General features: G+C 41.5%; 1 protein-coding gene across 2 annotated transcripts in view; it reads left to right on the top strand.

Moving 5' to 3' along the window:
* The window catches only part of GLG1 (golgi glycoprotein 1), a 150,549-nt gene that overhangs the window by 111,594 nt on the left and 13,566 nt on the right, over positions 1 to 25,389 (top strand). The window contains exons 8-19 of one of the 2 annotated variants that reach the window (XM_043599672.1): positions 2,693 to 2,907; positions 7,223 to 7,344; positions 9,036 to 9,137; positions 10,715 to 10,868; positions 12,091 to 12,228; positions 14,947 to 15,033; positions 16,337 to 16,399; positions 17,116 to 17,229; positions 18,252 to 18,340; positions 19,467 to 19,584; positions 20,790 to 20,882; positions 24,444 to 24,581. In XM_043599672.1, coding sequence (XP_043455607.1) covers positions 2,693 to 2,907; positions 7,223 to 7,344; positions 9,036 to 9,137; positions 10,715 to 10,868; positions 12,091 to 12,228; positions 14,947 to 15,033; positions 16,337 to 16,399; positions 17,116 to 17,229; positions 18,252 to 18,340; positions 19,467 to 19,584; positions 20,790 to 20,882; positions 24,444 to 24,581 — 1,433 coding nt within the window. The remainder of the gene's footprint in view (positions 1 to 2,692; positions 2,908 to 7,222; positions 7,345 to 9,035; positions 9,138 to 10,714; positions 10,869 to 12,090; positions 12,229 to 14,946; positions 15,034 to 16,336; positions 16,400 to 17,115; positions 17,230 to 18,251; positions 18,341 to 19,466; positions 19,585 to 20,789; positions 20,883 to 24,443; positions 24,582 to 25,389) is intronic. The other variant, XM_043599673.1, reaches the window with a different exon arrangement.

Here is a 25,389-nt window from a genome sequence, read left to right as displayed (position 1 = left end):
GGGCAGAGCGAGAGGGACAGAGGATCAGCATCAAGCCCGATGTGGGGCTCTAACTCACTGCAAGATCATGACCTGAGTCGAAGTCAGACGCTTAACTGACTGAGCCACCCGGGTTCCCCACAAACTCATTTTTCTTATCCAAAAAACATAAATAATATTTATGGTGGGTTCTTATGAAGATTGAATGAGGTTATTTGGAATAGCACTTAACATTCAATAAGTGATAGGTACTGTTATTGTTACAACATCGATGATACTAAGAAACTGAACAGTAGGGGTGCCTGGGTGGCTCAATCAGTTGAACTTCCAACTCTTGACTTCAGCTCAGGTCATGATCCCAAGGTCATAGAACTGAGCCCCACATCAGGCTCTGCACTGAGCATGGAGCCTGCTTAAGATTCTGTCTCTCACTCTGCCCCTTTCCCCCACTCACACTCTCTCTCTCTAAAAAAATAAATAAATAAAATAATAATAATAAAGAAACTAAGCAGTAAAAGAAGAAGGGATTGACCCCTTAGAACCACACTCATGGTCTGTTGAGTCCAAAAGTCATCCCCTGAAAAGGAACCAAGAAGGTCGTATAGAAGATGAGGGTTGTCTTTCTGAATATTGGCTGTAAGCTGTAAAAATTAAATTCCTAGCTCTTATTAAATAAATGATGCTGAGACAGTTGGTTAGTGATTGAAAAGATAAGGGGAAAAATCAATCATTAAATAAAACTCGGAACTTTTTGGTGATTTTTTTTTTTTTTTTTCCCATATCTGGATAGTGAAAAAGTCCTAAGCTTCAAAGCCATGGAATAGCAACCTGGGACAATGCATGGTCTTGGGTTGAATACCAAATAAAGGACATTTTGGAGATAAACGGAGATTGTTGATTATGGTGTGGATATTAGATGAGATTGTCCTAAAATGGAAAGGTAGAGATTATTGAGTAGTATAAGAATATTGTGAAACAGTATGCATAGTATAATCTAATTTTGGTATTCATAAAAGTTAATATTCTTTTTTTTTTTTTTTAATTTTTTTTTTCAACGTTTATTTATTTTTGGGACAGAGAGAGACAGAGCATGAACGGGGGAGGGGCAGAGAGAGAGGGAGACACAGTATCGGAAACAGGCTCCAGGCTCTGAGCCATCAGCCCAGAGCCCGACGCGGGGCTCGAACTCACGGACCGCGAGATCGTGACCTGGCTGAAGTCGGACGCTTAACCGACTGCGCCACCCAGGCGCCCCAAAGTTAATATTCTTAAACTGCAGATTAATAAGAAACACAGGAAGACTCAGTAAATACACTGCCAAAGGCTATGTGCAATAATTCAGAAAAATTACACCAAATGCATACTATTAAAAAGACTGACCATATTACGTGTTAGTGAGAATTTGGAGGAACTGGACTATCTAATGCTTCTGATGGAATTTAACATAGTACAACAGTTTTGGAAAATAGTTTGCCAAATTCTTAAAAGTTAAGCACACATCTACCATATGACCCAGCCATGTGCCCAAGAGATATGAAGGCATATATCCATATAAACTCTTACAATTGAGTGCTCATAACAGCTTTATTTGTAATAGCCCAAAACTGGCAGTGACCCAAATGTCCAACAACATTTGAAGGAATAAGGAAATTGTAGTCTGGCCATGTCATGAAATAATGTTACTTAAAAATAAAAAGGAATGTGCTGTTGATACATGGATGAATCTAAAAATAGTTTTGCTGAGTGAAAGAAGTTAGACAAAAAAAGAGTCTGTACTGTCTGACTCTGTTTATATCAACTTCTAAAAAGTAGAAACTAGTAAACTAGTCTGTCGTCACAGAAAGCAGATCAGTAGTTGATAGGGGAGGGGCTTAGGTGGAGAGGGAGGGAGAGATTCTCAAAGACCATAAGAAAAGCTTTTGGAGTTGGTGGATATGTTCAATATCTTCGTTGTGGTGATGGCTTGAACAACGTATACATATGTCAAACTTCTCCAATTGTACGCTCTAAAAATACAGTTTATCTTAATTACACCTCATTAAAGCTGTTTTTTAAAAAACTTCCTTAAGATTTCCCAGTTGGCATTTTTTAGCTCAACGAAGGGGGCTGAAGAGGCTGTAGTGAATATTTGAAGTGTAGTCTTTTCCACAGGCTTTAACTGTGCATACCAGTAGGGGTTGTTCTTAGCTTTCATTGTTACTCTAAAAGTTACCTTATTAATAAGACTTCGATGGAGAGCCTGGGTGGTTCAGTCAGTTAAGTGTCCAACTTTGGCTCACGTCATGATCTCACAGTTTGTGGGTTCGAGCCCCACGTCAGGTTCTCTGCTGACAGCTCAGAGCCCGGAGTCTGCTTTGGATTCTGTGTCTCCTTCTCTCTCTGCCCCACCCCCACTTGCACTCTGTCTCTATCTCCTTCAAAAATAAGTATTAAAAAAATTTTTTTAATAAAAAAAAATAAGACTGCCATCGGCACAGCATTTCCATTATTAGTTTAGTAGTATAAAATCTGTATAATGCAGAATACTGTCAAGATAAACCCTAGTCTCTGAAGTCTCAAACTCATTTTATGCTGATGCTTGCTATATCCTAAGCTTTTCAGTCTAGCTAATAGCATAACTGGTATTCTAGAGGAAAACATGTACTTTTATGTGTGGTGATATCTGATTGTAATGCGCACCATCCATAATGTCGTGACTTAAATCCTAACTTAGGACGACAAGTGAGCAGTGAGTGCCAGGGGGAGATGTTAGATTACCGGCGCATGTTGATGGAAGACTTTTCTTTGAGCCCCGAGATCATCCTGAGCTGTCGGGGCGAGATCGAACACCACTGTTCTGGATTACATCGAAAAGGGCGAACTCTGCATTGTCTAATGAAAGTAGTTCGTGGGGAAAAAGGGAACCTTGGAATGAACTGCCAGCAAGCGGTAAGGAAAAATTTTTACTGCCATTTGGAATGTTCTATTTTATCGGCTGAGTCTCCTCCTGATGCTGTCCCAGCTTCCTTTATCTAGCTTCCTTTGTGGCATCACAGTTAACACTGGGCACTAGGAACCAGACACAGAATATTGTTCAGGCATACCTTAATAAGAACGTGGAATTTACTGCAGAGCAAAAGTTTGAATTCATAAACAATAAATGGAGCTATATACTTAAAGAAATAGGTAAAATGCATTGTTTGCTGGAGTTTTTTGTTGTTTTTTTTTTTTAAATACTCTTCTTTTTCCGATTTTTTAAAACCATTTTAACGTTTTTTATTTATTTTTTTGGGACAGAGAGAGACAGAGCATGAACGGGGGAGGGGCAGAGAGAGAGGGAGACACAGCATCGGAAACAGGCTCCGGGCTCCGAGCCATCAGCCCAGAGCCTGACGCGGGGCTCGAACTCACAAGGCCGTGAGATCGTGACCTGACTGAAGTCGGACGCTTAACCGACTGCGCCACCCAGGCGCCCCTGTTTGCTGGAGTTTTTAAAGGAAAGTAACTTGCTAGATGAAATTTCTAAACTCAGAACCAAGGCAAACCAGGTTCTGGTAAATTAGAAAACATCCTGCACCAAAAGACGATTTGCCTTTCTCTATAGGCTTGATTAGATTGAGGCTGAAAAAGAGCTGAAAGGATTTGAAAGTTTCTAAGAGTTTGTTGTTTTTTGTTTTTTGGTTTTTGTTTTTTATTAATGTGCAGCATACTGTGAATTCTTGGCCACAAGGATCAAGAGAGCATGTTATTTTCAAAATGACACCATCTTTCTTGTTACACCAGGGGCAACTGTGCATGGAAGGGTCTTTCTTTCTCTGGCCCCAAACTGTACATGAATTCTATAAAGATATTTGGAAAAGATGAGTGTACTTCTTGGGAAGATAAAGTTATTCCTTTTTTTCCCTTTTTTTAAAGATAAAGTTATTTTTGATCTAGGGTTCATGAACAGTTGAATAACTACAGGTGAGGGGCATAATATAAAGTTAACAAAATACTATAGATGCAGTGCATCTGTTTCATTACCATTGTCCACATTTATTACTTTTTACTGAATAAGAGTCTTTGAACCATCTGTACCAGATGGAACAGTGGTACCCTGTACAGTGTACCCCATACATCCCTTAGGACGCACAAAAGATACCATTTAGCTTTGTATCCTAAATTAGGGAGTTGAGTTTCTCAGTGAAACTTTAGAAAACCACAATTCAGTTGTTTTTTGTTGTTGACATTTTTATTAAAAAATGAGTATTATAGAAAACCACAATTTGACAATCTGAAACACAAAATGTCCATAGAATTTTGATGTGGAGTAAAATTTCATCTTCGCTTCTCTTACTCACCCTGACCCATAGTCGAAAGTAAATTATACGTCCAGTGGTGGAAAAAATAGACAAATATATATATATATATATATTCTCCAGAATCCCGAACCCAGCTAGAAGGAAGGCTTCAGGAATCTACTGTGGTTTTAGTTGGAACATTGTGGTTCTTCAGGAACAATCCTTGCTGGTGATTGTCCTGGGAAACCTCTGTGACAATATGTGTGCTTGGGCCTCAGACCAAGAGTGAATCAAGACTTGAAGTGAATCCTATACTTGAAGCTCATCCTTAATGCAGCATGTAAAGGGGAGGGAGTTGGTCAGGAATAAACCTCTTTACTGAGGCTACACTTATACCAAAGTGTACAAAAAAAACACAAAATAAGTTGGTTTAACTTAATTTCACACCATCTACTTCCAGGGCTTTTTGAAATTTAGCTTGTTAAAAAGAACTAGTGGCTCATCTTGGAAGGTATATACGGACCTCCCGTCTCACCCTTTTTGTCTAGAAGAAAATTTCTCACAAGCATTTCCCCAGTTTTTTCCTAAGCAGTCAGGGGCTGAAATAGATATATAATCACGTAGCGATTTATGTTCATAGTGTTTGTTTCCCACACTGCTGTCCCTGGGCTCCAGAGTGGCAGTGATCCCTTGGGCTGTTAGCCCTCTAGAGTCTGTAAGGCAGTCATTGTCTCCTTTTAGGAGCTGCAGTCTGGTGTGTTCATTTTGAATTCTCAAAGTTTGCCTGTCACTTATGGATATTTAACCTGTACAGTTCTTGCAGAGACTTCCAGATCCCCATGATACTTAAAACTTCCCTCAGAAAAAGATGTAAATATTTTGGTCTTTGTCAGCAAATGTTAGTACTAACATTGATGATAATCTTCCTATCAGCTAAGCAGAGCATTTTGTAGCTTCTCCAAATTGCCACCGACAATTGGTATAAATAACTTCCTTCCCAGAATATTGAAAATCTTTTGTTTTCTTTTCTTTCTTAATACTTTTTAAAACATTTTTTTTTTTTTAAGAGAGACAGAGTACAAACAGGGGAGGGGCAGAGAGAAAGGGGGACAGAGGATCCAAAGTGAGCTTTTCACTGACAGCAGAGAGCCCAAGGCAGGGCTTGAACTCAAAAACCACTAGATCATGACTTGAACCAGTCAGATCCTCAACCACTGAGCCACCCAGACGCCCCAGAAATCTTTTCTATTTCTCTCATCTTGATTGTTGACTTTTTAGGATAGATAGAATTGGGATTTTCTTTCTTCATTTCCTTTTGATCTGTGTTCTCTCCCCCCATGTGTGATGGGGTTAGTGCTTTCGTATGAGCCCCTGTGGGATTGTAGGTCACATGTATGAAGATCAGAGAAGACTCTCCTCCAAAGGCTAAATCTGTGATACAGAAAGGACTTTAACTTGGAAAATAGGGAACCCAAACCAGAAGGATTCTAGTTTTTAAATTTGTTGTCTGTTATTTAAGATTCCCACCCCAAAACACCATCTGCTATCCATCTGTACTAATAATGATCTTTTACATATGTAAAATGCTTTTGCAGTTTATACATCCTTCTCTTGTATATGACTCTTTCTTGTAATTCTTCCTCAGTTCAAGAAACTGCAGCTAGAGGTTAATCATGACCATGTTCTCAAAGCTAATTTCTGGCAGAGCCAGAACTGTTAATAGAATTCAGGTCCTCTGATCCCTAATTTGGAGTTTTTTCCTCTGCCCCAACTGCTTTCTCCTCAAAGACCGGAAAAAAGAATTAGAGGCCCATCTTCTCATGCTCTCACTTTATTCCATGACAGAGAATGGACCAGGCAAAAATAGATGTTAAAGAAAATACTCTCGGGGCGCCTGGGTGGCGCAGTCGGTTGGGCGTCCGACTTCAGCCAGGTCACGATCTCGTGGTCCGTGAGTTCGAGCCCCGCGTCGGGCTCTGGGCTGATGGCTCAGAGCCTGGAGCCTGTTTCCGATTCTGTGTCTCCCTCTCTCTCTGCCCCTCCCCTGTTCATGCTCTGTCTCTCTCTGTCCCAAAAATAAATAAACGTTGAAAAAAAAAGAAAATACTCTCATTTTCAGCTGTATCATGACAAGTATTTTTTTTTTAACGTTTATTTATTTTTGACCGAGAGACAGAGCATGAGCAGGGGAGGGGCAGAGAGAGAGGGTGACACAGAATCTGAAGCAGGCCCCGGGCTCTGAGCTGTCAGCACAGAGCCCATCCCCGGGCTCAAACTCACAGACCTCAAGATCATTACCTGAGGCAAAGTCGGACGCTTAACCGACTGAGCCACCCATGCGCCCCGACAAGTATTTTTTGGATATGTATAATGAGCAAGTTCTGCTTTACCTCTTCGTTGTATAAAAGATAATTGAGGAAAAATGGAAATTATAAGTATTGCATTCTTGTTTTTTTAATTGATATTTCTTACAAGTTAAATGAAATCTCACATTTGTTTTTAATAGTGTGGAGCATGCTTGTTTTAATGCCAATGTATTGGCTGCATAATCCAAATTCTAGATTCTTACGACCAAATTAGGTCTCTGAGTGGAAATGTCTTCTCTTTACCCTTGTCCACTCAATTCTGGCTTGGCCGTGAGGGTCAGATTTAGCAATCTGATTAACAAATAGGCAGATATGAGGGAAAAGGCAGGCTTTATATCGTAAAGAGCTTTTGTTTTGGAAATGTCCAGAGATGGTCCAGACAGGTAGACAAGCAATCCCCACAGTAGCTTAAACAGAAAAACTGAGGCTCAAGGTAGAGAAGCCAGTTGGAATGTATTTGACAGAAGCTCTTATGCTTGGCCAGTGACAATTGTTAATTGTTAAACTTGTTAACAGTACATTGTGATAGACCAGACCAAGTAAATATTTGAAAAGATGACATTGCTCTTCCCTCATATGTAAGAGATGTTCCTCTTTCTTAATTTTCTCTTAATCCAGCTGCAAACACTGATTCAGGAGACGGACCCTGGCGCAGATTACCGCATTGATAGAGCTCTCAATGAAGCTTGTGAATCTGTTATACAGACGGCCTGCAAACACATAAGATCGGGAGACCCAATGTAGGTTATCTTATTTGTAGTATTTATTTACATTGTATTGTATTTGGCAGTGTAGCGCCAGAAACATTCCTTCTAAACAGAAACATATACCAACTTTTGATAGAACTAGTACTGAAATGGAGCCCTTGGCTCTGCCTCATCCATGATGTAGAGACACCGAGACCCAGCATTGTGCTGAAGTTCACTGACTGTGACCGAGCATGTATGGGCCTGTGCATTAAGTCGCTGAATAATCCATTTAATGGTCAAATGAAAACGAGAGAGAAACACTCAGGATAAAGGGACATATTACTTTGTCTCTGTAGTTCATCCTCTTTGTATATTGACTCATTGTTTACATTGGCTACTTGATAATTATTAGAAATTAATTAGTTCTAATTGAAATAAAAACTGTTGTGGTTGGAGGATATAATCATGAACAAAATGAACTCTGAAGTTGCGTCCAAGATTTAGGAAAGCTATAAAATGCTATACTAAAGTATTTGAATGTCATGCAGTAGTTTTCTCCATGTGATGCACAAACTAGTTTTAAAACCAGGTTGCAAGTAAAGAACAGGTTTCCCATTCTGCACAAATCCTCATAGCCTGCAGCTGGCAGTAATCAACAATAAAATGAATGCAGTCCATATTTGTCATCATTCTGTTATGCATACACTCCTGCTGTTCATGCTATAGCAGGGGATTAAAAAAGGGTATTCTTCTTTAAAGTTTTTTATGCAGTTGGAGGAGATAGACAAACACAGTGAAGACTAATTAAGAATATTTACCAATATAAAAATAACTGCATTGAGCACGAGGGGTCAAGGGAGAGGGAGGGAAGGAGAGAACTGCTATAGCTAAAAATCATTTGAAGAGACTATCAATTAAATGCAGCGTGTGGACCTTTTCTGGGTCCTGGTTTGAATGAACATATAAAAAGGCATAAGAAAATTGGGAAAAAATTCGAAAACTAACAGGATGTTACATGACATTAAGGATTTTAAAAATTAATTTCTTTTCGTGGGTTATAGTATTATGTTCTCATAGAGAAACATGCTCAAGTATTTATGAATAAAATGATAAGGTATCTGGGATTTGCTTCAAAATACCAGCAAGGGGGTGTAGAATTAAAACAAACTTAACCATACGTTGATAAAGTTATGGGAAGGGAAGGTGGCTAATGTGCGATTCTTTACTTTTGTGTGTGTTGGAGAATTTTCACAACTAACAGTTAAAAATAAAGCAGCTGCACACAGATCTTAAGTAAGCTGAGTCCTAAGTGCTAAGTGGTCCTGAAGTTAGAAGCCATAATCATTGTCAGACTGATTTAATTTGAGTTATTCTCAGAAAAGTAAATCCCTGATTGCCCTCAAAAATAGCTCAATGACTTTTTCTACAGACCAAGGAAATATTGATGTGAGAATTCCAAACCTGTTGCTACAATTTCATCCCTGGTTTTTTTTTGTTTTTTTTTTAAATTTTTTTTTTCAACGTTTATTTATTTTTGGGACAGAGAGAGACAGAGCATGAACGGGGGAGGGGCAGAGAGAGAAGGAGACACAGAATCGGAAACAGGCTCCAGGCTCTGAGCCATCAGCCCAGAGCCTGACGCGGGGCTCGAACTCATGGACTGTGAGATCGTGACCTGGCTGAAGTCGGACGCTTAACCGACTGCGCCACCCAGGCACCCCTCATCCCTGTTTTATTCCCAGGATCCTCTCGTGCCTGATGGAGCACTTGTACACGGAGAAAATGGTGGAGGATTGTGAACACCGTCTGTTAGAGCTGCAGTATTTCATCTCCCGAGATTGGAAGTGAGTATTTTGAAGCCAGAATCAAGTGTAAGCCTCAGCATGTTCTCCTGTGTAGTCAGTATCTTTTGTATTATTTGAAATAACCGGTAGGAATATGTTTGTAAGTTCTGGGATAGCTGACACACTCCAATCCCTTGAGAAACCTTTCCTGCTTTCAGAATAGTATCTCATAGCTGAGGCAGCCCCTGCAGGTCTGTCCCCGTGTGCCCCCATTCGCTACTATTTTGGAAGTCAGAGTCAAATGTTTCTGATACCACAAACATCTATCCTGAAAGGACTTGGGCACCTGTGGGGCAGCAGAAGCATCTTCAGATACGTTTCTAAGAAGATACTAGTGCATTTTAATTTTTATTGATTTGTGCTGGATATGGGAATTTACTTTTATTCCTTTAACTATTCAAAGTTACTGAATTTTCTATCTTAAGAGGCTCTTATCAATAAGTGACAACTTGATTCTCTAATTCTCTTCTCATCCTGTTAGTCAAGAAAGGAGGGGTAGGGGACAAAATAGAAGAAGGATCTGTGTTGCAGTCAGAATCACTGTAACTTACTGGCTTCAGTGCCCTCCTCTTTTTATGTCTCAGTCTCCCTTCCACTTCCAGAGCGGCCAGGACCCGACAGCTTGGGAAGCTGGCTTTTCCTGCCGCACCCAGGCTCAGCTCCTTCCTGACTCAGTTATCTCAACCCCTGGAGTTTGGTCTTTAACTTTTTCTAGTGATTGAATATGTCACCCACAAACTTTACTGGGAAGTGATTACTCAGAAGGTTCAATGTATTTTTATTTCTGTGTCCTCAGATTAGCTCTGGAAAGGACTACAGAAAAGTACATGGGAATTTCTCTGTACTTTCTCAGGCCGTCTAAGCCTGAGTTTAGACTCAGAGTCTAAACTCTGTTTACGTAGTTTACTGAGTGTACTGCCTTAATCAAAACTCTGTTTTTCCTCTTCTGTAACTCCTTTACCCATGATCAAAAAAATGCTTCACAGGCCTAAAAGCTGCTCATTAAGTATTAGCTTTTCTCCTTCCATTCACTAGCTCTCCCCTAAAGTTGACATTATGATGTGGACAGAATTAAGCATGTATTGGTCTGATTTGGAGAAGCTGCGGGCTCATTGCCTTAATCCATTGTCTCCAGAGTCAGAGTTAAATGTCAAGTTTTTTAAGTTGATAAGCATATTCAGGTAAACTAAAAATGGAACTGCCTTAGCTTGCATGGGAGGAAGAAGAGTAACAGTTTTACTGGAAAGGAAACCGAGTGAGGGATTTTGTTTATCTTGCCATTTCCTGATCCTATTGAATCTAGTGTATCAGATAGGATTGAATTTCACACTTAGAAAAAAAGTATTGAGTGGAAAATTGTGAATTGCCTGGTGATAAGCTACAGCCCTTATTTTCTCATTTCAGCCTGGGCGTGTTAGTGCTGAGTCTGCTGTTGTAATGTTGCGCATCTTACATAGCTGTCTTGGCCTCTTTGAGGTAGAACTTAAATCTTCTGTGCCAAGGTCAACAGACTTCTACAGATTGACCACTGTGTGTTCCTGAAGAACAAAATTCAGGAATATCTTTTAACTTTATAGGCTGGACCCTGTCTTATACCGCAAGTGCCAGGGAGATGCATCTCGTCTTTGCCACACCCATGGTTGGAATGAAACCAGTGAACTTATGCCTCCCGGAGCTGTGTTCTCCTGCTTATATAGACATGCCTACCGCACAGAGGAACAGGGCAGGAGGGTATGCATTCAATACTGACTTCATTTCTTCTAATCAACCATTTGTTTTTTTAGTTAGTTTGTTGTATTGTGCTGACTTCTGTCATTGTAGGAAACTTTGTTTATTAGTATATCTGGCAGGGAGGGGTTGCTGCACTACTAGAAACTTCCATTATTCAGCGACTAATCATAGAGTTGCTTCACCAGCTTCTTTCCGTCTGATTTTACGTTTTCAACAAAGTAAGTCAGGGGACATTTCCAGTTTTTTCTTTAAATTACCAAAATCTTTTTTTTTTTTTTTTTTTACATTGATTTATTTTTGAGAAACAGTGAGACAAAGCGTGAGCGGGGGAGGGGCAGAGAGAGAAGGAGACACAGAATCTGAAGCAGGTTCCAGGCTCTGACCAAGTGGTCAGCACAGAGCCTGATGTGGGGCTCAAACTCACAAACTGTGAGATCATGACCTGAGCCAAAGTCGGACATTCAACTGACTGAGCCACCCAGGTGCCCCTAAATTACCAAAATCTAAATGACAAATAGACAAATATTGCCACCCTAATTTTATTTAACTTTAAAGTTCCATTAGAATGGTTTTTAGACTTATTGTGAGTTTAGGTAAATTTGAACTTAATGTTCCTGACCCAAGTGTGTGCCTTTTCCTGAACTGGAGCCCGCATTCTACTTTACATTCATAGAGTAATAGCAGATTAGTTCCGCTAAACAAAAAACTCTAACCTAACCTGAACAAATCCGGTTCACTTTTTATCAGAGTATTTTGAGAAAAGGATGTTGTCTCAATAGTGTATTAGAAAATATTGAATGTATAATCTCATTCCTAGAGATACAGGCTTTTAGAAGTCTCCTAGAAAATTTAATCCTTATTCTGGAAGAGATTTGAGGTATAAAGTTTATATAAATTACTATAACGTTCTCTGTTAGTTTCCTGACAACAGATATCCTTTATCTAGTGCTTTTGTGTTTTGGTTATGGTGCTTTTTTATTTTAATGTTTATTTTATTTTTGAGCGAGAGAGAGCGAGTGTGAGCAGGGGAGAAGCTGAGAGCGAGGGGGACAGAGGGTCCTAAGCAGGCTCTTCGCTGACAGCACCAAGCCCGATGTGGGGCTTAGACTCATGAACCATGAGATCATGAGGTCATGACCCAAGCTGAAGTCGGATGCTCAGCCAACCAGGCACCCTTGCTTCTGGTACTTTTAAAGTATTTTGCTTGTTCTTTCTCATACAGCTTTCACGAGAGTGCCGAGCAGAAGTCCAAAGGATCCTACACCAGCGTGCCATGGATGTTAAGCTGGATCCTGGCCTTCAGGATAAATGCCTTATCGATCTGGGAAAATGGTGCAGTGAAAAAACAGAGACTGGACAGGTAGCTCACATAGCCACCTATTTATCTTATAGTAGTAATAATCATCATCATCATCACAATTAACATTTTATATAGAGTACAGACCATAAAATACAATCTTTATTTTTGTTACATTATTCAGTGTCCTCTTCATAAGAAATCCTAAGGAAATTTTTCTCTTTCGTCTCTGTGGAAGGAATAATACTACTTTTCCTAAGCCGTTGGTTTGTTTTTATATTATGGTTACTGTATTTTGTAAGCGATTATTTTCCCCCTTCGTGTTGCCTCTTAAAAAGCCTGGAGCCAGGGGCGCCTGGGTGGCGCAGTCGGTTGAGCGTCCGACTTCAGCCAGGTCACGATCTCGCGGTCTGTGAGTTCGAGCCCCGCGTCAGGCTCTGGGCTGATGGCTCAGAGCCTGGAGCCTGTTTCCGATTCTGTGTCTCCCTCTCTCTCTGCCCCTCCCCCGTTCATGCTCTGTCTCTCTCTGTCCCAAAAATAAATAAAAAATGTTGAAAAAAAAAAAAAAAAAAAAAAAGCCTGGAGCCAAAGGTATGACCTGCCTCTAGCAAGTATATGAGATTTTGTGGTAGGCTTTTGTGTACCAGGTTTGCTGCTAGCTCCATCCCCCCTTCTTTACCATATTTTCTTTTTCTTCCTATTTTTTAACTCATTCTAACTTTATTTTATATTGCCTTTTTTTTCTCTTCTCACTTTTATAAGGTACGTTAAGTCCTTTCGAGAGAAGGCAGTGTATAAATATAAACAATTGTAAATACTGGCATACATGAATAGCATGCATGCCATCCAGTAGTCCTTTGAGATATGTAGGAATGGGAATTATCTTTTCCATTTGGTAATTGACAGAATTGAGACTCAAGAAGTGAAGGAAGTGTACTGACTTCCTTTCCTAATACTCAGGTGTAATCCTAACCAGACATCTGGTCCGTTGTGTCATAACCTCTCCATACCGGGAAGCATAGAGAAGAAGCAGCCCCCAGAATTGCATGCATGCTGTGAACGGTTCCTAACGATTTTGTGCCTGCTTTAAAAAAATAGAAAAGCTGGGGCGCCTGGGTGGCGCAGTCGGTTAAGCGTCCGACTTCAGCCAGGTCACGATCTCGCGGTCTGGGAGTTCGAGCCCCGCGTCAGGCTCTGGGTTGATGGCTCAGAGCCTGGAGCCTGTTTCCCATTCTGTGTCTCCCTCTCTCTCTGCCCCTCCCCCGTTCATGCTCTGTCTCTCTCTGTCCCAAAAATAAATAAACGTTGAAAAAAAATTAAAAAAAAAAAAAGAAAAAAGAAAAAAAAATAGAAAAGCTACATTACTGCTTTCTAGCAAATTAAGTTAGAAGGTAGTGTGTCCTCTGTGGTGAGGAGTAAGTCCTTGTTTAAAGCTCCAGTAATACTAGAACAAAGTGTGAACTCAGGTTTCTAGGTTCCATTTTTACTACTCCAGAACATCCTCTGGGATTAAACTATTAAAAACTTACCCGTGCAGGAATTGGGTATGTTTAAGAAGCAACATGGCTCACTGTTCAGATCTGCTCACCCTGGGAATGCCATTTTCAGCAGGCTACCTCCTGGGCCTGCTGCAGTTCTGTCAAATTTATTGTTAGAAAACGCTTGCAGTTCAGCTTTCTGCTGCCTCTGTCTAATGAAACAAAAGATATGGTCACATGGAATCCCAGAAAACAGTTTCTTTCCATACCCCCTTTGAAGTAACAGTGAGAAAGCTGTGCTGTGTGGCAGTCCATTGCTGTGAAGCTTGGCTCAGGAAAGGATTCTATGACTGGGATTTTTCCCCTGGCCATTTATCTTACTCCCGAGGTTTTATGCATTTTCCTTTAGGGATTCCCCACCCCACCCCCACTTTCTGGGCATTGTATAATTCCTACACCCCCCTGCTCATCACTTCCTATTCTAATTCCAAAACAGAGACTCTTGCAAAATAGTAAGTTAAACTTGATCCTTTAATAGAGCCCTTTGCTGAGAAATAGCTGTTGATATGCTTTGGGAAAATGAGCTTCTGTTCTACTTAAAACCTCTATGTTTCTAAAGGGAATAGTCATGGAATGATACTACGAGGTCTCTCCAGGTCAGTTTCCAAAGCCTAGACGAGATAGTGTTTAGATGTCCAAACCCTAATGTGCTCACTTGCTTTGCAGTTTTCCTCAGGATCTTTCTATGTGGGCCAAGGTTAGAATCCCACATTTGACTTGCAGGAGCTATAAGTTCTATGCTGTGTTTTGGATCCTGGGTCCCAGCCTACTTTGCTCATGAGAAGTCTTAAAATATTCCATGTCTTTCCCTGTAAATCTGTTGTTTGTTGATTGTTATTGGTGCTCAGATTTAAAATGGGAGCAAAGGTGTTCAAAACATAGGTTAAAATTGAATGACAGGTTGTTGATAGAGTGGAATAAAGGCCTGATAAAATTTTTAGACTCTGAGGACGTCTCGACATTGATTCTTGTTGGACTTACTGATTGGGCCTTCTGTAGGATTTGCATGGCTATTGTAGCCCCTTGTGACCCTCTTAACTACCCTTTTACATCAAGTACTTATTTTTCAACAATCCCAGTTTGGGGACTCAAATAAAGCTTTAGTGTTCTGTTCAGTGAAATAGTTTTTAAAAGGAAAGATAAGGAGGACCACTGAAAAGGAAGTAGTAGACCCTGTTCTCTCTGCTTCCCTTGTTCATTTATATAATTGACACATGCCAAGGGATTGCTTTCTTACTTGCAGGAGCTAGAGTGCCTCCAGGACCACCTTGACGACCTGGCTGTAGAGTGCAGAGATATAGTCGGCAACCTCACTGAGTTAGAATCTGAGGTAAGCAGTCTGCAGCTTGTAGATGGCGGCAGCCCTGTCAGCAACCTGTCCTCTGTTCTCAGGCTTGCTGTTTTTCAGCCCCGAGAGTGTCACTTCTCTCCGCTGGCTTTACCAAGAAGTGTTTTGTTTTGTTTCCTAAACCCCTCTCCTCATTTCTCCAGAGAAATAGCCCATACATTTAGTCCTTTGGTTTTCTTCATAAATTAGAATTATCACAGTGATTAGACCAATCTTTTCCCTGGCCTTTAAGAAAAGCTAGCAGCTGTGCTTCAGATCTCTCAATCACGTGCAAGACCAGTCCGAACATTCCCGTTCCTGTTCTCTTACCTTAGCTCTTTCGGTTGGGTCATCTGGTAATGTTTGTGTCATCATTAAGAAAATAAAAGGCTGGGATTTCCACTTAAATGTGGAAGATTGAATACACGTGTTTATCCGTGTTTCATCCTGTAACTCACTAAAATATTAAAAAAGAAATTAGAAAGTCTCAAGCAAGAAATACTATTTAGAAATACAGCATTACTGGGGAAGGAGCAGATAAAAATGTTAAAATGGTCTTGTGGGAGCAGAAATCAGGGAAACGGGAAATTGCTATTTTTTTTATCATAAGCCTTTTAGAACTGTTTGAATTGTCAAAAGTATCAATACGTACAATTACATTGCTCAGCTAGTCTTTTTTTTTGTTTTTGTTTTTGTTTTGCTTTCTATTTTTCAAAAGTTTATTGCTTTCTTTCATCTTCTGTCATCTCCCTTCTCCAATTTTCATTGTCCTTATGGGCTTTTGAGGACATTCTGGGGTGTGTCACTCTTTAAAGGAAGATATTATTTCAGCAGCTAGTGCTGCACAGAGGTTGCTGTCTGCTTAAAGGCATTTGTGTATGTTCCCCAGAGGCAGTGGTTTGTCGTCTGTTTTAGGAGCTTATAAACTAAAGACAGATGTCAGTTACCCGCATTTTCATTTTGAACTGCTTAGCCATTTGGAAAAACTCCAAAGGCTGAACACTAGGATTACTGTTAAACGTTTTATTTTCTGTACTGTTCTTAATTCTGCCTTATCTTTTGCTCAGGCCCAAGGGGTATCTGCCTCTAGAAAACCTTGCCTTTCAGAATATAATGAAGGAGCAATTCTCTCTGTGCCGTGGCTGTCTAACCTAAAGACCAGACTAGCTTCCAGATGGACACCTTAGATTATGGTGATGGCAAATGCCCATCAGTTGCTACTGAGTCAGAAACACAAACTTGCCCCGCTTCCTAAACTACTGGCTCTTTCTAAAGCAGAATTATTAATATGTTTAATCTCCCACAGGATATTCAGATCGAAGCCTTACTGATGAGAGCCTGTGAGCCCATAATTCAGAACTTCTGCCACGTAAGTAATGTCTGGAGAAATGGATTCAAAACAAAACCAAATTCACTGGGACTTTGTGTGTTGCACTAACTTCCTTGTCTTCGGCATACATTACTCCTGAGTGATCATCAGATTGATGAATTAAAGTGAAAAATGTAAACAAAATCAAGAGACGGGTGCCACCATCCTCAGAAACCTTATTTGATTATTATTGGTAGATGACCTGGTATGTGGTTAGTGGCAGTTGTGGAGATGCCCTTTACAGGGGGCAGGGGGAGGCCCTCCTGAGCATAGCTGTGTTGCCGCCAATACATCAGCTTGGGGTTTGTTAGCATTAATAGTAGCTGCACCTCCCGACTCTCTTCTTGTAAATTAAATTAATTCTGTTATTTTGAACTAGCTAAATTACAGGGGTGAAACCATGCCGGAACCAGGAGGCAATGTTGGGTGTGATGCTGAAAGCCAGCTGCTGGCGTCATGTAGGGGAAGGAGTAAAAACCCTGCACAGTACATGTTCTTGTCGGAGCTTCATGCAGGGCAGCTTGCTGTGCCAATACTGATAAACACTGATAAACATCCCTTGTAATTTCGCAGGCTTATTTTGGTATAATTTATGAGGCATCTTGTTGGTGAAGGCTCTAGAATCATTCTCGTTTTCCATTTTTCTATGAACTAGGGTGCACGATTTGTTCACTAATTGTTAGAAATGAAATGTAAATGTGCACTGCCTTCCCCAGGATGTGGCAGATAACCAGATAGACTCTGGGGACCTGATGGAGTGTCTGATTCAGAACAAACACCAGAAGGATATGAATGAGAAGTGCGCCATTGGAGTTACCCACTTCCAGCTGGTGAGTAACACCAGGCAAATCCTGACTGTCTTGGCTGCTTGGATGGCTCTGAATTCTTTCTCTTCCAGAGCATCAGGGCACCTCTTCTGTGAGAAATCTTTTTTTTCCAAATATATGTCCTCTCTGGTTCTCAAAAAATACGGTCTTTTCCACTATGGCCAGGCACGATGGTAGGCTCTAGGAACGCAGTGCTAAATAAAGATGGAGTCTGTACCCTTAGGGAATAGAGATGAGTCACACTGTTTGCTTTTCATAAGATACGTTAACCTTTGCTGCACAGAAAGTATGACTGGGATCTGCTGTTTTGTCATTGTTCAGTGCATCAGCCCAAATGTCCATCAGTGTACTGAACTCTTAAGCCTTTTTTTTTCTTGTAAATCATACTACCCAGGTCTGGCATCCACATAAGGTTAAAACTGTACTTTTCACAGTTACACATGTCTAAAGAAAGTGTTTCTGGTAAAGCAAGCACTTCCTTCCCGGGAGGATGGAATCTGTCATCTGTATAAAATTGATCTCTTCCCAGGGCCTATGGGCTATGTGGCTGCCTTTACCAAATGATATTGAGGGCCTCTGGAGTGTGGGTACTGGAGACAGTGGGCAACAAACCCTGCCCTTGTCTGTTCTGTGTTCTAGTAAGAGAAAGACACAAAACACGTTTACAAATAAGTACAGAGTCTCAGGTGGGCTAGAGCTGCATAAGGGCTAGAGGATGAAGGAGAAAGGGGACTGGAGAAGGAGATGTTTGAGTAGAAATGCTGAGGAGGTGATGCGCGGACCAGGGAGGATCTGGGAGAAGGGCTTTGTGGCAGAGGGAGCAGCATGATTGGAATGGCAGGAACGCCAGGGTGCCCTTAGCAGAGGGAATAATGGGGAGGTTGGCAGGTCACGAAGTCTGAGATAGAGAGCAAGTTTCACAGGGCATGGAAGGCAGGCTTCTGCAGTCTCTGTGCAATCAGCCAGCACTGCCAATCGGAACTTGCCACAGAGCTGCTGATTTTCTTTCTCATCATCTTTTTCAGGTGCAGATGAAGGATTTTCGGTTTTCTTACAAGTTTAAAATGGCCTGCAAGGAGGATGTGTTGAAACTTTGCCCCAACATAAAAAAGAAGTATGTAACGTTTAATTGATTAATTCTGCTTCCCTAAACTCTGGACAAATGTCCTGTGTACTGGTAGGGTTAGCCTTGGAGGCCTGCACACTCCCTTGGTAGTACGGCCATGTACTTGGGCTGTGTGGCCACATGATCTTTGTGGCTGCCTGCAGCCACAGGGGACGGTGGTGGTTCTGACACAGAGAGCCTGGAGGCTAAAGGGGCGATTTTAATGTTCCCAGGTTCAGGCTGTCTGACTGAAGAGGCAGATTTAGATTGTTACTTAGAGAAGCCAGTCATAGTATGATTAAGAGGTTAACTGCCTCCCAACATCATTCTGTTATGTTAACTCTTTGGGAGAGCAGCAGGGGCTTTTACTGAATTAGAGGTCTAGTTTGGAAACAAAAACTTTATTCATTTATGAATTCAGTCTCAGGGCGCCTGGGTGGCTCAGTCGGTTAGGCATCCCACTTTTGACTTTGGCTCAGGTTATGATCTCACAGTTAATGAGATCAAGCCCCGCATCGGGCTCTGCGTGGACAGTGCGGTGCCTACTTGGGATTCTCACTCTCTTTCTCTGCTCCTCCCCTGCTCATACTGGCTCTCTCTCAAAAATAAACATTAAAAAAAAAAAAAAAAAAGAATTAGGTCTCAGTGAAGACAGTGATGGGCTTTTACAGCATGGCTGCCTGAATTCTTCCATCTTACTCTTTGCAAAGGCATGTTTCTAGAACACATCTCTCTCCCTCATATAAATCAAGTTCCCATTTTGCTCAAGGTTCTGTACCTCTCAAGAATGAATTTCACAGCTCATCAAAGAAAGACACAGTCTAGAGTTAAGAGCAGCATTCCTCTCTGGTCTCACGTTTTTAGCAAAACAAGCATTGAACTGTCCTTACGTCCCCTCTGTGGCCTCCCTACCTGTCAGGATTGTAGTGCGCCTTCAGTCACTTGTGACATAGAGAGTCAGGTTACTGCTTTTAGCGCTTTTAACACAATGAGACTTCTAGAAAAAGCATTCAAAAACGTGGTAAAGAGGGTCATGCATTCTGGAGTGTTGATGTGGCCCCTGCCCCAGCTCAGCCCCTGGCTCTCTGCCCTCATGTGGCTCCAGCCAGTCTCAGCCTTCTCCTTTCCTTGGCAGGGTGGACGTGGTGATCTGTCTGAGCACCACTGTGCGCAATGACACTCTACAGGAAGCCAAGGAACACAGGGTGTCCCTGAAGTGCCGCAAGCAGCTGCGGGTGGAGGAGCTAGAGATGGTAATGCCTCATAGCACAGCCTCTGGTCCCAGAAACACAGTGGCGGGTCTGGAAAGTTGGGTGAAGGGTGAGGGCAAATTGAAAGGTTTTAGCCATTATTATGATTGTTAAGATTTGGAGCCTTGTGCTCAGATCTTACCATGTGACAGCTTCTTGCTTCACTTTTCCTAACCGATAAAGTATTTTTACCACATGTAACTGGAAGCTCACTATAGGACAAGCTGTAAGCCCATGATACAGTCCGTGCATCAGTAATGCCCTCAAGGATCAAGGGTCTCTCCCTGTTTGCTTTGCTGTTCATGGCACCAGCTTCATGGTAAGGCTGCTTCCCCTCACCATGGTTACCTGCAGCGGCTCTGGCCTCCTGCTCCACGTCGTCTCCAGCAGGGAAGTAGAACAGGAGAGACCTCCTCCCTCCCCCACAGCCTGTAGCCAGATCCTTCCCTCAATTTGCTCGTGTCAGCTGGAGATCTGTGCCCACTCCCTGACCCACAACAGTCTCCAGGGGAATGCCATGCCCTGAAGAGCTTACAGATCACGAGGTACAACAGTTACTGGCAAGTCGAATGCAGTGTGCGCTCTAAGGGGAAACTTATGTTGCTTTGGGGGTTAAGCTAAACAGCTAAAAATGCTTAGTATATTCTGTATTGTGAATTCTACTTATTTCACTTCAGTCTAAATAAAAACTAAAAGCTAGAAATGAACACCAAACACCAGTAATATTGCAAAAGTTACATTACCAGATTTTCACGTAGGGTGGGAGTGATTCGGTGGTAATTATGTGTTAAGTGGAGCTCTCCTCGATATCCTAGTGTAATTGAGACTTTGGGTCCCTAGCGTTGGACCTCACTCTGTCAATAAAACAATAATAAAAGTAGAACCCTACATTTATATAATGCTTTAATTTCCTGAAGTGGTTTCCACATCATATTATCTTACTTCATTTCACAGCAGTCCTGCGAAGGGGCTGGGTAGGTGGCAGCATTTTGTTTTGCAAAAAAAGTCCAAGGCCATCTAGCTAGTTAGTGCAGAATTGAAACTAAATGCCAGCTCTCCTTTTACTGCGGTGGCCCCACTGCTCCTATTTTGCTGTGTAAAGGTTGTGGTCACTAGACAAGATCTGGTCAGTACGTGAATATGTAGAACATTTGACATCTCCAGTTTCAAGTAACCTCACTTTTCCATGCTGGCCCCCTCCCATACAGACAGAGGACATCCGTCTGGAACCAGATCTGTATGAAGCTTGCAAGAGTGACATCAAGAACTACTGTTCCACTGTGCAGTATGGCAATGCTCAGGTAACTGTTTATATTTTTTAATTGTGAAACTGTGAAGGTAACATTTTGGGACACCTAAGTGGCTCAGTCGGTTAAGTGTCTGACTTTTTATTGCAGCTTACGTCATGATCTCATGGTTCGTGAGTTTGAGCCCCACATTGTGCTCTCTGCTGGCTGTGAGGAGCCTGCTTGGGATTCTCTCTCTCTCTCTCTCTCTCTCTCTCTCTCTCTCTCTCTCTCTCTCTTTCTCCCTCCCCAACTTGTGCGCTTGTGCTCTTTCTCTCTCACTCTCTCAAAATACACTTGAAAAAATTTTTTATTGTTATGTTTATTTATTTAGAGAGAGATTGAGAGACAGAGTGTGAGGGGGGAGGGGCAGTGAGAGAGGGAGACACAGAATCTGAAGCAGGCTCCAGGCTCTGCACTGTCAACACAGAGCCTGATGTGGGGCTCGAACACATGAGTGTGAGATCATGACCTGAGTCAAAGTTGGACGTTCAACTGACTGAGCCACCCAGGCGCCCCTCAAAATACACTTTAAGTAAAAAAAAAAAGGGGGGGGGGCGCTTGAGTGGCTCACTCGGTTAAGTGTCTGACTCTTGGTTTTCGCTAAGGTCATGATCTCACGGTTCATGCGTTCAAGTCCCACATCAGGCTCCACACTGACAGCACAGAGCCTGCTTGGGATTCTCTCTCTCCGTGTCTGTACCCCACCCCCCCCCCGCCAATCTCTCCCTGCCCTTTCTTTCATAATAAATAAATAAACTTAAAAAAAAAAAAAAAGAAAAGAAAATGTGAAGTTAACATTTTAGCCGTGAATTCTTTGCTGGTGGAATGAGCCTCGTCACATTCTGTCCAGCCTAGTCTTCCCCTCCTAAGCTTTACCAGACTTTCCCAAAGGAAGTTCCTTACCTGCATTCCTCATGTTCTCCTGTTCATTCTCTTCCCTCTTTCAGGTTAGCTTGTCCTTCTCCACCTTGTCTGCCTAAGAAGCTCTTCACAATCCTTCAAATGTCTCCTCCTCTCTGTAGCTTTTCTAACACCGTGTACCTCCAGAATTGATTATTCCCTTACTCTGTGCCTGTTGCACAAAAGTTCTTAACTGGAAGTCACATAGGAATCACCTGGGAAATCTTGTTTCTTTAACGCACAGAACTGGGCCCTGTCCTGAATTAGTATTAGTCAGGAATGAAGTACAAAGAAGTGATTTTTTTTTTTCTTGTAATGTTCTTCTAGTGACTCAGCTACGTTTTCTAGTTCAGGGAATTGCCCTGAAAGCACCACACTGGTGCTTTAGCCTTTGAGATAGTGGCTTCATTATCGTCTTGTATCTGCTATTGCTGATGTCTATCTCACTCTCGTGTCTGTGCAGATCATCTACTCTGAATTTTCTCTTTATCTTTAATGATCCATAATTCCGCTGGCATGTAATCAGGGATGGTTTTTTTTTTTGTTTTTTTTGTTTTTTTTTAATTTCTTTATCTTAGTTGGCTCTTTCAGTCTCAGAATTCATGTTTTTCTCAATTTGGGGAAATTCTCAATTACTGTTTTCTTCCAAATACTGCCTTGCTTTTACTTCCTTCTAGAACTCAGACAGTTGGAACATCTGAATCTGTCCTCCATGTCTCTTCACTTTTTCTTTCATACTTGCCATTTCTTTGTTATTTGTACTGCATTGAGGTAATTCCTCAGGTCTATCTCCCAGCCTAAAGATGTATTCTTCAGCTGTGTCCATTCTGTTTTTAGAGAGACTCCCAGTTGGGAGTTTTATTTTTTGTTTCCAGAATCTGTTACTGGTTCCTCTCATAACCATCTGTTCTTGATTCTGGTTTACCATTTCTTTCTGTATTGTTCTGAGGACATTAAATATATTGTTTTAATTGTTCTCTTACTTTTTCCTCTCAGTTATTTGGTGATTCTTGGTTGTCCCTTGAGGATTTCGTAGAAGTCTCATGACTTTATGCTACAGCTCTAGTTCCTGCAGATTCCCATCTGCTTCCCTTCTTTATCATTTATTTCATTTAAAAAAAAAATTTTTTTAATGTTTATTTATTTTTGAGAGAGAGAGAGAGAGAGAGAGAGAGAGAGAGAGAGAGAGAGTGTGAGCAGGGGATGGGGAGAGAGAGAGGGAGACCCAGAATCCGAAGCAGGCTTCAGGCTCTGAGCTATCAGAGCAGAGCCTGACGTGGGGCTCAGACTCATAAACCATGAGATTGTGACCTGAGCCAAAGTCAAGGCTTAACAAACTGAGCCACCCAGGCGCCCCTCATTTTTTTTTTTTTTAATAATATCTAAAAGGTTGGTGTAAGGAAGGGGAGATTTATACTCAATTCACTATCTTAAAATCCATCATATGGCACTTTATGCTTTTATGTTAACCCGCTCATCTTTTTTTTTTTTTTAAGGTTTTTTTCTTTAACGTGTATTTATTTTTGAGAGAGAGAGAGACAGAGCATGAACGGGGGAGGGGCAGAGAGAGAGAGACACAGAATTCGAAACAGGCTCCAGGCTCTGAGCTGTCAGCACAGAGCCCGACGTGGGGCTCGAACTCACAGAGCGCGAGATCGTGACCTGAGCTGAAGTCGGACACTTAACCAACTGAGCCACCCAGACGCCCCTCATCTGTTTTTTTTTAAGTTTGTTTTTGAGAGAGCGAGAGACAGAGTGCAAGTGACGGGAGGGTCAGAGAGAGAGGGAGATACAGAATCCAAAGCAGGCTCCAGTCTCTGAGCTGTCAGCACAGAGCCCAACACAGGGCTTGAACTCACGCACTGTGAGACCATGACCAGAGCCGAAGCCAGATGTCCAATGAATTGAACCAGGCACCCCTCGTCTTTTTTTTTTTTCTTAGATATTTGTTTATTTTTTGAGAGAAACAGAGGGGAGGGTGGAGGGGAAGAAAGAGAGGAAGAGAATCCCAAGCAGGCTTTGCAGTGTCAGCACACAGCCTGACACAGGGCTCCATCCCACGAACCATGAGGTCATGACCTGAGCTGAAATCCAGAGTCAGATGCTTAACCAACTGAGCCACACATTGTTTTATTTATTTATTATTTTTTTATTTGTTTATTGTAGTTGTTTATAAAAGTTTGCCCTGTGAGACTGTGTATTTATCAGGGTAGCGACTGGGCCTCATTCTTACCTGGCATCTAATGCTCTATTCTCATGGGTTAAATGGTGAGTGGAACTGAACCTCCTAGCTTGTGCTTACTGACTAGTCAGGGATATTGCTCCCTAGAAAAGCAGAGTGCCTAATGTGTGCTCCAAAAGGAGTCTTGACAAAGAAGAGCTAGAGGACAGAAAAAACCAAGAATCTTGAGGGGGATTCCTTCCCTTTCGCCTCCAGTGCAGCCTGCTCAACTCATCCATTATTTTTATACAGTCTGGTTCACTGTTAGACCTAAAGCTGTAAATCTGCAAGCATAATTCTCCTTGGTGAGGAAATTCTGACTCCTCTTACCTTGGAATTAGGAATGGAATGAAAGAGAGGGGATGCACTAAGAACTGAATGCTGTAGTGAGAACATATAGGTTATCAATCCCTGATACATCCCTTAACTTGACCATAATTCTTATGCCCTAGATTATTGAATGCCTGAAAGAAAACAAGAAGCAGCTAAGTACTCGTTGCCACCAGAAAGTTTTTAAGCTACAGGAGACAGAGATGATGGACCCAGAACTAGATTATACACTTATGAGAGTCTGCAAGCAGATGATAAAGGTAAGGGATCCCAAACCAGGGGCTAAGTACAGGGTAAATAAAAATAACAACATAAGCTTCTTTAAACTTTGGAGCAAATTTTATAATCTTTCCACTCAACCTGTTTTATACAGAGGAGACAGGGGTTCTCGTGGTGTGGTCCCTAGCTCAACTGCATCATCACTCCCTGGAAACTTACAAATGCTTGGGCCCCACCCTCTGCCTACTGAATCAGAAACTCTGGGAGCAGAGCTAATAGCTTTAACAAGCCTTCCAGTTGATTCTGATGCACGCTCAAGTTTGACAACCATCGAGCTAAGCTAACTGACCTCACTTTGACCTAAAGCACAAGTAAATAGATACCCAGTAAATATATGATTGATTTTGAGGGCAGTTAGTGGTAGGTATGTTGAGAAAGTCACCACCAAATGTCTTGATCATCCACCTACCACAGTCAAAAGGCTTTTCTATTTTATATGTTCTTTTGTTTCGTATACTTCTCCAGTGAACGTTCTCTGTAACAGGCTAACTTGAGAACCTAAATGCCAGTTCCTTGTTGTATCCACATGTATAAAGAGATTTAAATTTAAGGTTCTAATACACTTAAGATAAAATAAAAGCAAATGCTTTATTAAAATAAAATGTTACTTAAAAAATAAAATACTACTTGTAAAATAAAATGCTGGTCCACTCTGGAAAACAGTATGGAGGTTCCTCAAAAAACTAAAAATAGAACTACCCTACGACCCAGCAATTGCAAAACTAGGTATTTATCCAAGGGATACAGGTGTGCTGTTTCGAAGGGACACATGCACCCCCATGTTTATAG

Source organism: Prionailurus bengalensis, chromosome E2 (assembly GCF_016509475.1).
Source record: "Prionailurus bengalensis isolate Pbe53 chromosome E2, Fcat_Pben_1.1_paternal_pri, whole genome shotgun sequence".
NCBI lineage: Eukaryota > Metazoa > Chordata > Mammalia > Carnivora > Felidae > Prionailurus > Prionailurus bengalensis.
Note: the sequence above shows the minus strand (reverse complement) of the source record. Positions and strands in the feature narration are given on the sequence as shown.